Source organism: Carcharodon carcharias, chromosome 7 (assembly GCF_017639515.1).
Source record: "Carcharodon carcharias isolate sCarCar2 chromosome 7, sCarCar2.pri, whole genome shotgun sequence".
Classification (NCBI taxonomy): domain Eukaryota; kingdom Metazoa; phylum Chordata; class Chondrichthyes; order Lamniformes; family Lamnidae; genus Carcharodon; species Carcharodon carcharias.
Genome location: NC_054473.1, coordinates 30,550,433 through 30,565,538, shown reverse-complemented (window position 1 = coordinate 30,565,538; position 15,106 = coordinate 30,550,433). Strand labels below are relative to the sequence as shown.

Sequence of the window (15,106 nt, the reverse complement as noted above, 5' to 3'; positions counted from 1 at the left end):
TGTCTTTAACTTGTTTTACAAAATAGCATAGTTTGACCCCATGCATTTGGAGTTATCCAGTTTAGTAATTTACAATACAGGAATGTATCCATTGAATTATGGCACAAAAGTGTAAGCAGGGTACCTCAAAATATTCTGATTTTAGACAACTAGAAGTATGCATTATATGTAATGATGGTTTCATTCTCACTATTAGGACTCAGCACCTCACACCACATGATTAGACTGAATTCCTTGTTTTTTGTTGAAGATCCAAAAAGAAACACATGCAAAGCAAATTTTCAGTTTTACCTTTTACAGATTTCATTAGACAATAACTCATGAAAAAGTGTTAAATGTGCTGAATTATAATACCTTGAAGCTGCAAACAGCTTTCACTACATTGCATGATTTGATAGGAAAAAACCAAAAGCAATCCATAACATTATTCATAATGTTAAAATGAAAATGAAGCAATTTGTTTATAGTTTGGCAGAAAATATGAAGATAATCTGGCACCATGTAATCAGCTGGGATCTAGACCGGACAGTGGATATGCTGATTCAACAGAACCAGTTAATCATCAACACCAACAGCAGGATGAAGTCCAATGTCATTTTGCCAAGTTTCCATATAATATAGTATAATACAGTAATACTATTACTCCTCCTTCCCTCCCAAGCCATTGGAGACATTCTGATATTCACAATGGGCTGTTCTTTACTGGTGGTGCTATATATCATAAATAATTTGGCAAACATTTCTACCAGATGATTTGAACAATCATTTATGTTGGCTCACACAGACTATGCTTCTAAATAGAGAGGGTACATAATACCCCCTTGAATATATCCAAGTTTTAGCAGAAATCCATGTTATTTTCTTAACCCTTTTCTTCACATGTTGACACCAAATCTTTCTGGAAATAAAATACTTGCATTTAATTAAACCCTTTTAGGAATGAATAACATTAAGTTATGGTTATGTGAATAAACTCACAGCTATATTGCACAAAGCAAGGTCCCGCAAATGAGATGAATGACAAGTTATGGTGGTGTTGTTGGAATATCCTGCTCTAATAACCACAATCTGTGTTTTAAATTACATTTGGTTATTATGTAAAGGACTTTGTGGCAAAAAGAAAGAAATACATGCATTTAGCACAACTCAGACTTAAAATAAGGAGGTTGCCTCACCATTATAACCTTTAAAAATGTTATAGCTAAAATAAGTGAAATTTACTTAAGCACACTGCTGACTAAATATTGGTCTGCTAGGTTAAAGGTGTTAGAGGCTATTTATCAGAGAGATGAATCATTAACCAGTTAATTGCGCATTTTTGTTCATATTGATTCTGCTGTACTACTAGTTTTTGTGTTCCTTATGATTCCATCAGCACTCAATATTTAATTAAGGATATATATAAAATGACTGAAATGCATTGAATATAATCTATCTATAATCTATATGTAAACTTGTCATGTTGTAATTTGTCTTCTCTTAGCGGTGGAACTGCTGCAGCCTCACCACTGGTAAAAAGAGTGTAATTACAACACACAAATGAATGTAGGCAGTTTCCATTATAATTGCAGACATAAGAATTAATAATGGTAATCTAAAAATAAGGACAGAATGTATTATTTCAAATTGGAGGCTGAGTTACACATGGTCCAATTGCTCCCTGTCCTTTAGTCCTGCTTCACCTGAAAACTACATCCTTTAAAATGTCAGGCAAGATCAACTGTTTTAAAGGATATTAAAGTCAATAACAACTTGTTTGTAGTTTGGTTTTTAATTGGGGCTATAATGGTGAGAATCCTTCTTTAAAAGATTAAAATAAATGAAATCTTTTGACAACAGCAGTTCATTTGCAATTATTTTTGTACAATAACATATACAGTAAATGTGAAGGAGATTTCTGCCAGTATGACTATTTATCAAATGGCATTCTTAACCATAATATTTGCAGTTAAACTGATTTGTAGTTCTATGAAGTATGGAAATGTAACATAAAAAATCTATATATTTAGCACAACACATGAAAAATTATCACAAGAGTTCATGAACTCAAGAATGCAACTTAAGGTATGAAGGTTATTTCAGTAATTCCATTGCAGTGGGGCAGGTGGGGAGAAAAATCATAGGACAAGCTTCTGACCTTAGATTAAAATTTTCCCTTTAAACCACTCTTATAACAATCAAATTGTTAAAATGGTCAAAGGGGTTTCAGGCCAAAATGTTTTATGACCAAGAAAGGCTCACAGTTGATGTACCTCTACAAAATTTTGAATGAACGATTAAATATTTCTAAGCAGCACATCAAGTTCAAAAGTGACTGAACTCGAACAGTTCACAACCAATAGCTCTAACTGTAACACCTCAGTGTGCTTTGTTTGCTAACTCCTTTCCCCCCCCCCCCCCCAAGAACAATTAAGGACTGGAACAGCTTCCCACCAACCTTAATCTCCAGGTCTTCTAAGGAGTCATTTAAGGAAAATCTCTTGACCTTTTTAATATGATCATCAACTGCACACATTATGCACTGCCTGTGAAAATTCCCTAATGGAAGACTATGGAGGGAAATCTTACCAAGTAGCAAGTGCATTGATACTTGTTAACTAATTATTCATTTAACTGAAAATTACACAACTTGCATTAGATCCACATGATAAATGAAAATAGCTATGGATCAATATTTACAATATATTTTGCAAAGTATCTATTAATATGTCCTTAAATTGCACTTTTAATGAATTTAATGTATCCTTTTAGAATTCTATGGGGTTCTGATTCAGTTTGTGCTCAATATTTTGTAAATAAACAGATTTTGCATTTTTCTGTTGGCTTCATAAAGAATCCATAGAACCATAGAAAAGTTACAGCACAGAAGGAGACCATTCGGCCCATCTTGTCCATGCCAGCCTGAGGACACCCAGGTGCCCTTTCTAATCCCATTTCTAATCCAGTGTAACAATTTTTTGCTGTTTGTAGATTACATAACAGTAAGCACTATTAATTTTCACATTGTTCAATAAGAACTTTTTGCATTTAAAACAATGAAAAGAACTTAATTGTGTGTTCATTTAGAATACTCCTCTCTCATATGGATAATACTTCTATCCAATTGCGAAATTACAGGAAGAGCTTTCAACACAACATTCAAATATATGCTCAATTATGCATAAGTACTGAATGATAAAAATGAAATCTGGAACTAAGTAGGTTAATATAATAGAAATGAGCAACTTCAGTGAATTTTAATTTTATGTATTATGCCAAATGTTTACATGTGCAATGTAATAATAGGCCTAGATAATTTTCTTAAAAAGACAGGCAGAAATTTAAAAGAAACAAATTTGTCAATTGAACAGCTTGCATAGTTGCTGCTAACACTAATCTAAACAGTGTCAGTGAGTGTGATCTTGAAGGAATACAAAGTTAAGTTGGTCGGAAAAATGGCAAGTTAAACTGTGAACACTCTAAACTTTTAATCTATATTCCTGACTGTTTGATCGTCAAATTCTCAAAACCTTTCACAGACCAAACATTTTTCCAGGCACTCAAGCAATTATTTGCATTATTGAGTAACATCACCAAAAGACATAATTAACGCTACAGAAAATGTTCTACATTCCTGCCTGTGTTTTTTTTTGTACAATGGAGTTGGGTGCAATTCCAGAAACTATTACTTGGGTGCTGAATGAAGCCACCATTCATAAGTTGTTTCTGTTCTTACAGTGGACAATAAAACAGTGGAATTTGAAAAAGGGACATTGCTTTGTCTGTGGTTCAAGGAAAGGTTTTCTAATACAAGTCCTTGTATATTTCTTGCAGGAGTGGATGAAGATTCATTTCTGCCTCTGTTTTCCGGATAGTGTGCAGAAGCTGCACATGCTCAGTGACAATCTGTCTTAGGTCTGTCATTTTTTGAAGTAGTTTTGCAAATAATTGTGGTGTATCTGGATGGTTTATCTTAAGTTGAAGGGCAAGTGCTTGTAGGATGCTGTCTTGCAGATCTTCAATTGGTTTAACATTTAGCAATCCAGGACGATCTAGAAGAAAGATGATAAACAGTTTCATAATTCTGATATAACAACTACAACTTGCATTTAGGTAACATATTTATAGCAGTAAATCATTTCAAGGTGCCTCACTGGAGTGTTATCAAACAAAATTAGACACATAGCCACATAAGGGGATATTAGGGCAGGTAACCAAAACGTTGGCCAAACAGGCAGGATTTAAAGAACATCTTAGAGGAGGAGAGAGTTAGAGAGCCAGCAAAGTTTAAGGAAGAAATTCCTGAGCTTAGGGCTGAAGCAGCTGAACTGAAGTGCACATTATGAAGTCATCTTACTTTTGAAAGAACTTCACAATCAGAACCTCTTTATAAAAATCAACAGTTTACAAGACTATTCAATATCAGTTGCCTTGTTTTGTTTGTTTAGTTTTCCTTTGATCGTTTTAAAAATGATGTGTTTACTAGGGCACTGGTGAAATTATAAGCTACAGGAGCAATGAAGCTGGCTATTCAAGGGTAATTACATGATTGTGTTATTTCATTAGTGTAGGTTTGTTTATACATTCCTACACAATCAAATGTGTTAACCCTTCCAAGCAACTTTCCCTAATATCACAAAACAGCTAGTGTTCAAAATATTAATAAAATACCAATAGAAATAGACAGAGGAAAAATATGAATTGTAATTTTCTTAAAAGCTCTAATGGCGAAACATCCGTTTTAAAACTGTAACCCATTTATGCTTTGTATACTGTGGTTGATCTAAAATTGTACAGAAAGGTGGACATGAGGGGATTTTCTCGGCGTGTTATGTGTAATAAAAAAAGCAAAAGCATTTATAAAGAATACAGAGTTTCACTACACACAATTTACATCTGCTCCTGTAATTCACAATTAGCCTCCTTAGATCATGGCTGATCTATATTATGATTCACTTAGCCACTTTGGCTCTATTTCCCCTAACACCCTCGTCTAACAAAAATCTATCAGTCTCAGTTTTGAAATTTTCTATCCAACTAACCCGAGCAGCTTTTTGGGGAAAGAGGGTTCCAGATTTCCACTAACCTTCACGCAATGAGACTTATGACATCAGTAGCAATATTGGAAGCATAAAGAGCAATTTGAAATATTTGATTTACTCTTTCTTAAATTTTTCACTATTTATGTTCCTTGATCTTGCCCATCTTAAACTTAGAAGAGGATATCCTCATGGTTATCATCAAACTTTACTTCATGATTATGTAACATGAGGTATAATTTTGCCACATAAAACTGAAGCTTTATATTAATAACCTTCTGAGACAAAGCATTCTGTTACTGCGAAATGAAATGCTGAATTGTTTGGAACCGGTGAATTGGCAGACCTGATGAGAAATTTGAACTTGGCTCCTCTTGGGAATCCATCCCATTGCTAATAAAACTAGCAGTTCATGAAAAACACACCAAGTAGCTTATTTTAATCATCTTAGTATTGTGGCAACTTCAGCATTATTTTAAAGACCAAAACAAAATTTAATGACTGCCATTGAGAAAGGAACTGTATTCACTCCATGTTATTTATACAGATTCCCTGGAAAATATTCCACATTACACCAAGTAAATGTTAGCTGATAGAAACCAGAGGACGAATTTTCCGGTCCATGAGTGCAGATGGGGCCCACTTGCTGACGTATAAAATGACACGCGGTGACGTCAGATGGGCATCCCAACATCACTGCGCGTCATTTAGATTTTCAGTTTGGCGGGCGGGCAGCCAACTTGGCTGTGCACCCGCCAAACTGTCAAAGGCGTATTAAGGCCTGTTAAAAACTAATTAGAACAGTTAAATGAGTTGCCTGTCCAACCTTAAGGTTGGCGGGTAGACGAGGTGCTCAGGCGGCCTTTGCATTTTTCATAAAACCTCATCCACGGGCAGGATGAGGTTTTATGAAGTGTTTTAAAATTCAATAAAAATTATTTTAAAAATTCATTGGCATGTCACCACACTATAGGAAGGATGTAATAGCTCTGGAAAGAGTGCAGAGGAGGTTTACAAGAATGTTGCCAGGGTTAGAAAAGTGTAGCTACGAGGAGAGATTGGATAGGTTGGGGTTATTTTCTTTAGAACAAAGAAGGCTGAGAGGTGACTTGATTGAGGTGAACAAAATTATGAGGGGAACAGATAGAGTGGACAGGATAAAATTGTTTCCCTTGGTGGAGAATTCTAGAACCAGGGGACGTAGATTCAAAATAAGTGGCAGAAGGTGTAGGGAGGACATGAGGGAGAACTTTTTTTTATGTAGAGGGTAGTGGGTGTCTGGAATTCGCTACCCAAGTTGGTGGTAGAGGCAGAAACTCTAAACTCTTAAAAAGTACCTGGATCTGCACCTTACGTGCTGTAAGCTGCAGGGCTATGGGCCGAGTGCAGGAAAGTGGAATTAGAAAGGGCACCTGGGTGTCCTCAGGCTGGCATGGACAAGATGGGCCAAATGGCCTCCTTCTGTGCTGTAACTTTTCTATGGTTCTATGTCCCAGCTCATGTGACACTGTCACCTGAGGGGACATGTTTTAGCAGTTTTTTTTTTCCTTTATTCAAGTTTTCAAAGATCAAACTGATCTCCCTGAGGCATCTCTGTGCCTCAGGGAGATTTCTGCGCTCTTTTGCATGCATGCACGAAACAGCGCAGGCCCGGACTCAGGGAATCCCCTCCCTCCCACCGCCTGCACAGGGAGCGCTCAGCACTTCTGGGTGAGCGTCACACTGGGTGGGCCTTAATTGGCTCGCCCACGTAAAATGGCAGTGTGGACCTAATCGGGGTGCCGATTGGATTCAAGCTTGCTCCCACCAGCCCCTGCACAATCCCCCGGATGGGTGGGAAAACTCAGCTCCAGGTTTTGTGTTCTCATGTACTGCTAATTTGAGAATCCAACCAATAGACAGTAAGATGATTTCTGGCCAATGCTGAAACACTTTCCAAGGCACTTTTATTAGGAGTATTTGGCTGCTGGGTTAGAAATTTCTGTACATATGCAGGGAACAGTTTTAAGATATCAAAATATGAATGTCCATTCAAATCCATTATAATTTCTGCAGCTTTTTCAACTACTTTAGTACAACACTGTAAAAAGAACTTCACTATTCATAAGAATTTCCAATAACATGTTATTAGAAAATATAATACAATTGTTATAATTATATAGGGCTATAAAAATTTTTATCTCTGTTCAATATCTGCACAAAATCCAAAAATGAGAAAGCCAGTAGTTTGGGTCAACACAAATGGAACATATTCACCACTTCAGCACCAGTTCTGACTATGAAACAAGTGATCAGGATACCCAATATACCTGTGATCATTGCTGGATTACACTGAGGTTTTGCAAACCCATTTTAAAAATAATTTTCTATGATTTCATTTAAATTGAACCCTAAAACCAGTTTTAGTTCAAGAATATTTTATCTGCTCCATGAACGTCTAAGCAGAAAGATTTCTCCAACTCCATGTGAACAGCTAATATTCAGGCAGGGTCAATAGAACATTGTTTGTTACTAGATAGTTTCCTAGAGACTTATTAGAAATTTCATGGGGATTTTCTTAATCAGCTGCCATATCATTAAGTTTTACAGTGCAATTTCATCCCCTTCATCATCTCTCTACTTTGAAAACAAACTATGCAATATATTAGCATATGAACAATTAATGACTCTTCTTGTCCGCTATTTTAACTGAGGTGGGTTCTCACATTGCAACACTCTAACAAACTTCATGGACTTCAGCAATGATCCCTTTAAATTTTCTTTGTTGTCTGTTACATTAGTGCATTTCAATTTACAATTTGTTCCAACAGAAAATGAAAATGTACTACATCTGTCACACCACCACCAAAGAATAATTGTTAGCCCGACTAGGCCAAAGCCCTTTTGTGGAAAATATTTTTCCTTAAAGGTGTCCCTTGTGATCAAACAGCCTGCCAGCACTTATTCCCAATGCTCATGCATGAATAATGGCATAAGGGCAAGCTGCTAAAAGGCTTTCAGTAGCAGTGGAACTGTACCCCAAGAAGATGCCAATGCCTTAGGACAGGAAGAGAGAAAATTGCTGATAAAACAAACTTTAACAATGAGTAGCATTTTCTTAACACAAACCAAAAATAGTATTTCTTACCTCCACTGAGTATGACAACAGCAATAAATATTGCGATATCACAGTCGTTCAGCCCCAAACCATTGAACTTCATGGCAAATTCAAATTTGGGCTCCATGATGTCACAAAAAGGTTTCCTCAGACTCTTTAAAAACTCACGAGTCATGAAACCCTGGCCAGCAGCAATCAGAAGTCCATCTTTATTCATCAGGGAAGCCAACATACAGAATATGACCTCGTGGACACCATATTTAAGAAGAGTCACTTGGTCATTTAGGTCAAGATTTATGAATCCTGGGATAGATTTTGCAAATTCGGTGATTTCCCTCACAGCCTCCACTGAACGGAATTGACAACGTTGAAAAATTCGTATTTCTACCTCTGTGTTCTGTTCTTGCAGTGGTGTTTGTTTGAATTTGATGCGCTCCTCTCCTGCCTTTAAGGAATTCATGTCATAAATAACAAATGGCTACAATAGGAAAAATAGATACATGTTACATTAGTGATGTACATTGTACTTACATCAACACACTATATTAGAATCAAGACACAGGGCTTTCACCTACAACTTGTCACTCCAGTTAACTGTACATTTGCATTCTTCTGAGGGTAGAAGTACATCCCTGCTAATGCCAGCTGCTCTGCAGCCATTTAATGCTGGAAGCGGGCTGCAGAGAGCCGCCAGCCAATCAGATTGGCTGGCAGCTTTGTAGTCCCAGCAGCACCACAACCACTGCTGGGACTACAAGTAGGTGGAGGAAGGGAGAGTCCTGATGGCAAGGCCAGCCAGGGAGGGAACACCTAGAGGCCTAGAGAACACTGGGAGGGGTGGAACTTGATGTGGTAAGGGAGACAGTGAGAGAGGTGACCCCCCGCTTCCTGCCCGAGGCCCAAGCAGGCTGACCTGTTGGGCATTTCATCACCCCAAGTCCATGAATTCTTCCTGCCAATCATTAAATTGAGGCCAAGCAGGAAACAGCCCTTAAGTGGCTATTCATTGGCCACTTTTGGGCCTCAATTGGGGTGAGGGTGTGGGGGCTGCCCTAGGCCCTCCTACCCCTCACTGCTAACACATTAGTCCTGCTAACCCACCGGCAGCGGACTGTAAAATACTGCCCTGAGAATTATAAGGCCAAAGATCCACTGGAGGCAGAAGTGGTGGTGGTGGGGGAGTGAGGGTGGGGAGTCAGAGGGAGGGGTTGCATTCTGGCATACGTAATTGGATATACCTTCCTGGGCCATCAATTGCTAACTCCAACAAAGTCTCAAAATTAGAGGGAGGTTTGCTGTTTTACGTGGGAGCGCACATGCCTGCACTGCTGGTGCTGGTTCTCAGGTGCCCTGCCATTACACTGAGATAGGATAGTCTGGCGGAGAACACTGGTTCTGGGGAGGATACAAGATGGAGGAGGGGATGAGGTTGCTCAAAGATACAGTTGGAATATGTTGTCCTGGAGATGCCATTGTTAAGAGGGATGAATTTTTTTAAAAAATTGCTGACATGTTACTTGTGGATCTGGACCACAATCCCAGCTCCACTTTCATCAAATTTCTATTTTTCAGAAACTATTTAGCTGTAAAAAGGCCTGACAACCGAGGCTAACCACAACGGTCAAAATCTGTTTATGTACCGCAGCAACAAAAGGCCAGTCAGAGGCAAATAGGACCGGGAGCAGTTCATTCAAGCCTGTTCTGCCATTCAATTAGATCATGGATGATATGTACCTTGGCTCCACAAGAGAATTAAAAACCATTAAAGATGCAAAGATGCTTGAAATGAAGAATAAAATCATAAATATTTTGAATGACTGCTCCAGCAAATATGCCCAAATAGCAGATTCCCTCTCCAAACAAAGATATCACAAGCAAAATCAATGATTTTATTTTAAGTAGGATGAAAGTCCTGGATTAAAGATTCCAATTAAATTCCAGTCATAGATGGTATTTATCTTCGTACGCTTCAAAGCCAAAAGAGGATTTTTTTTGAGGGTCTGATAATTATAAGGGAGTTGATAAATACTGGGGAAGTATTAGCTGATTGGAAACAGTATAACTAGAGCGTCCATTTTCAAAAAGGGTGACAAATCAGAAATCATCACCTATAGCCATCAGCTGTGGCTCAGTTGGTAGCATTCTTGCCTCTGACTCAAGATTCTGAGTTCAAGTTCCACTCTAGGGCTGGAATTTTCTGGTTCTGTTGGGGTCGGGCATCATGTGGGGGGAGGTGGTGGACAACTTGGCAAGAAAGGCAAAAATCAGTATTACGCTGCCGTGAAACCAGTTTGTGATTGTCCATTCCACCCATCAATGACAGGCCGTGTTTCCCATGCCCGACATCGGGAACGTCAGTTTAATACATTTACATCTAATTATAAGGCCCGCTTGCCAGAATTATCCCCCGACATCAAATTTACTGCCCACATTGGCGTGACTTCAGAATGGCGTGCTTCATGACCGGCTTGAAAAGGTGTGCACCTGGTGACCTGAACTTTGAGGGGAACTTGGAGGTGAGTGCACACAACCTTGCTTGGCGCTCGCAAGCGTCGCCTGTAGGACATCAAGGAAGAGGCGCTGTGCATTTCCAGGGGCACAGGCAACTCGCTTTTTCCCAGCTGTCATGCGGGGGCAAGGGCTCCAGTGCCAGTCAGACTGGCGAGGTTGGGGGGGGTCTGGGGTGACGGGGGTGTTGAAAGGCCAGGCAGCCCAGACAGGCTGAAGGAAAGACTCAAGCATATGCCAGAGGGGTGGGGGCCAGGGAAACGGCCACATCCTTGGAAAAGCTTGTCGAAAGTGAGCATTCTTCTGCAACTGAGACCATTCAGCAGCAATGCCATTGACATGCTTGGAGTTGGGCCTCTGAAGCTTAACTGCAAGCATTGCAAAAGCATGAAAGTGCCACCAAATGCTCCAGAACTTTTCACCCCTTGAGTGCAGACTGCAAATTAATGTGTGTTTTAGGGGGCAACAGAGCAATTGGCCAACTGGGCAAGTAGTACAATCCCCTTGTGAAAGGTGGCCATGGTGTAGGCATTGGCGGAGGCACTCACAGTCCCTTGCAATATCCTTATTAACATTATGGTTCAAGCTAACAGCGCAGTCCTGCTGTGCAGGTTAGGAGAATGCCTGCACCTGAGCTGAGAGCACAGAATGCAGTCCAATGGCCGAAGCTGCCACCAATCGGTCAAGTGGAATGAGATGGAGGTGGGTGGGGTAACGGACAACTAATGAGCGCACTACACTCTGGCCATTCAAGTGGTGGCCAGCACTTTGCTGCATGTGTGAAGGGGCTTTCAGATTTAACCAAGAGAGGTTCTTAGGGCACATTAGCTAACCCACATGTCTCTCTCTTTGATCCTGTAGGAAGAGAACATCAGGATCATGCAGCCTGGTGTTCCAGGGACCAGAGAAGTAGATGAAAAGAGTGATGGAGGTGCCTGGCTCGGTAAAGGGAGCAGCACCTCCCTCAAGATGAAGGGGCAGCAGGGCCAGCTGAGCACGTAGCTGAAGATCCACAGCAAGCCGTCACTTGTCAGCACCTCGCTAGATGACTGAGGACCAATGTTGCCAAGGACTGCACATGTCTGGGCAATTGGTTGGTCATATATGCCACCTGCTGCAGGATTTGGCACCACAGGGACATGGAAGGCATCCACTGCCAGTGGCCATGAAAGTAACCGCAGCCCTCAATTTTTTTTTAACCAAAATGGCTCCTTCCAGGGCTCCACAAGTGACCTGTGCGGGATTTTGCAAGCCTCCATGCAAAAGTGTATCCAGGTGGTCACAGATGCCATCTTCGCAAAGGCACAGAACTTTGTGTGCATTTCGCCTGGGATCAGGAAAGCCAGGAAGCAAGAGTGCTGGGATTTGGCAGATCTCAGGTTTTCCATAGGTGCAGGGTGCCATCGACTACACTCAAGATTTCATATTGCTGAAAAAGAGACATATCTAAGCTTTTCATCTTACACTCATCAGGATACTCTCAAGAATACCAATATAAGGGGGAAAACAATAATTTGTGTTGTATATGAAGAGTGGTGTTGCCATGGAGAATGCACCACAGATGGTGACTGACAGTTAACTGCCAAACATCGTTTGAAATTTAAACCAGGCAGCTTGACCCCAATTGGCCAAGGCATTGCCTTGAGGAGTCAGTGAATAGTTGTCACTTATTTTGTTTAGCTGAGATCTGAGCACCACTTTTTCAGCAATATTATTATTACATTCATTACTTATAGCCCCAAAAACAGTAGTTTGCAAATTGTTCATTACACTGCTTATTAATTAACTGCATAGCTAAGCTCAGCAACTCAAATACAATGCATGATATCTAAAAAATCCAACTGTGATGAGTTGGCAAAATAATAACATTCAATTTTTAATCATTGAACAGGTACATACCGATATGTCTCCTGTTTTTCCTGCCATGATCGCTCGCGATTTAGCTTTTGTGATAGGAAAAGACTTATTGTATGACTCAAACATGTGTTTGGCAAGAGCACGGAGATCAGCAGACTCGGGGTTCAGATGGTCTGCATCGCTGGAGATTTCAGCTAGGAGTTTCTCCTTTTCAGCTTGTGGCATTCTGCCAAATCTAATTGCTATAAAACAAACATCAAAAACCAAGGACATTTAGTTTTCAAATTAATTCTAAGTGCTGTCAGTAAATCACATTCATAAAATGGTAAATTGCAAGATTAAAACAAGTGCTATCCATATTGAAGTAAATGGAGAGTACTAGTAGAAAATATTATCGTTAGGTTCCACTTTGTGACTAGTTTCACATATCAGTCATATTTACTCTTTGTAGTCAATATGTTTCTGTGCTTGAAATATTTTAAAAGCTTATAATGTAGCAAGGTAGAAAGGACATATTTGTATTTCAGTAATCTATTTGAAATGTTTGCCATAAACCAGCTATTAGTAACTAGATCTGACTTGGAAGGAGGCATGAGGCTCTCTCCTCCCATTAGCGGTCCTCAAATTTTTTCCTGCTATCTCCTGGGCCTACTGTCACCTTCTACTCAGTGGCCCTGGGAAAGAAGATCCAGTGGGGTAGATGGTGGGAAAAGCTCTCAGGTGGTCAGGCTGAGTCTCCTACACCATTTGCATGTGGTGGGTGGGGAGGGAGTGACACGCTCTGCCTCTGGTGGCATTGGAAGGAAGGAAACCTCAGTCAGAATGGTAAAGTAATGGTAGGCCTGAGCTCTGCTGAACAACCAATCCAGCCCTGAAAACATAATTTTATAGTTTTTGAATGTTGTCAAATGTCTCCTTTAATGATTGATTACTAGGTTTTTAAAATGTGTATTTTTCAAGTTTATTCATCATTTTTCAGCTTCTACCTTTACACCATGTACATGTCCCAATCTTTGTGTTTTCTACAAAACTTTTACAAAGTGATTTGATTATTAGTGCTTTTCATTTACTGGCTGGCTGTGAGAATTCTTTTAACCTGATTGGCTGCTCGGACAGTTTTAATGATGATACTGCAGCTCCATGCTGGGAGTTCCCACAAAAGAAAGCTGCAATCGAATGCAAGTAATGAGAGTTAAGGTTCTTGCCACAGAGATCATTAGATTTCTCAGCACAGATCTCTTTGAGATAAGTAGCGAGTGCTCTTGCTTCATTGGTGACTGCAAAATGTGGGAAATTGTTTTCAAATCTCTTCTCAATTTTAAATAATCCATGCCCTATCTAGCTAGCCTCGTGGAATTTGGACCCAAGCCTTTGAATTCTCTCTTTTGCATTTTTTTACAGGACACTTATTTTTGTAATTATTACGACAAAAAGCTAGATAAAAATTTCTAAATGTAGTCTGAATATTAGACAATAATTGCTTCAGTTGACAATTGCCTCATACAGATGTCATGCAGTTCAAAATAAACAATAAGATGAACAACAGAATCAGCTAGTAGTGAGAAGTAGCAAATTTACTAGCTATAATTAATCACAATACAGTGGCACATGGTTTAGAAGAATTGGCAGAGGATTATACTTCTGAGTAACAACTAACAGTTAACCATTTTATAAACTGGGTTAAGTCCTCTTTCAATGAAGGCACATACTAAATAACTAGTCAGCACATTATCTAATCACTAAGATCCAGAGGTACGAGCCATAAGAATATAAGAAATAGGAGCAGCAATAGGCAGTTCGGCCCTATGAACTTTCCCCAATGTTTAGTAAGATCATGGCTAATCTTCTACCCCAGCTGCACCTTCTGCGCTATCCCTATATCCTTAGAGCCAATTAAAATCTATTGATCTTAAATTTGAATATTCTAAACAATTGAGCATCCGTAGCCGCTGGGACAGAGAATTCCAAAAATTCACAAACTGCTGAGTGAAGAAATTTCTCATCTCAGTCCGAAATGGATGATCTCTTATTTTGAGAATGTGACCCTTAGATCTAGATTTCCTGGTCAGGGGAAAACACCCTCCCAGCATCTATCCTGTCAAGCCTCTTTAAGAATTTTATTTGTATTAATGAAATTGCCTCTCATTTTTCTAACTTCAAGGGAGTATAGACCTAGGGCAGAATTTTGCCCTTGGCGGGTGGGTAAATCGGAAAGCCGACCGCGATTGGCATGGCACTGCGATTTCACACTGGCGGGCCAATTAAGTTCTACCCAGTGTGAAAAACCGTTGGGGAAGCTCCAAGAAGGGGTGGGCATGATGCCCGGCGGGTCCATGGCGACCCGGTGGCCGATTCAAAAGCAGCCCCTGGAAGGCTGCCACAGAAGGAAAAAAACTGCGGATGCTGGAAATCCAAAACAAAAACAGAATTACCTGGAAAAACTCAGCAGGTCTGGCAGCATCGGCGGAGAAGAAAAGAGTTGACGTTTCGAGTCCTCATGATCCTTCGACAGAACTTGAGTTCGAGTCCAAGAAAGAGTTGAAATATAAGCTGGTTTAAGGTGTGTGTGTGGGGGGGCGGAGAGATAGAGAGACAGAGAGGTGGAGGGCGGGGGGTGTGGTTGTAG

General features: G+C 39.9%; 1 protein-coding gene across 2 annotated transcripts in view; it reads right to left on the bottom strand.

Moving 5' to 3' along the window:
• Positions 1-2,415: 2,415 nt before the first annotated feature.
• pparg (peroxisome proliferator-activated receptor gamma) overlaps positions 2,416-15,106 on the bottom strand; it is a 151,824-nt gene continuing 139,133 nt past the window's right edge. The window contains exons 5-7 of one of the 2 annotated variants that reach the window (XM_041190878.1): positions 12,523-12,722; positions 8,146-8,593; positions 2,416-4,031 (exon numbers count right to left, since the gene is read on the bottom strand). In XM_041190878.1, coding sequence (XP_041046812.1) covers positions 3,784-4,031; positions 8,146-8,593; positions 12,523-12,722 — 896 coding nt within the window. In that variant the 3' untranslated portion in view covers positions 2,416-3,783. The remainder of the gene's footprint in view (positions 4,032-8,145; positions 8,594-12,522; positions 12,723-15,106) is intronic. The other variant, XM_041190879.1, reaches the window with a different exon arrangement.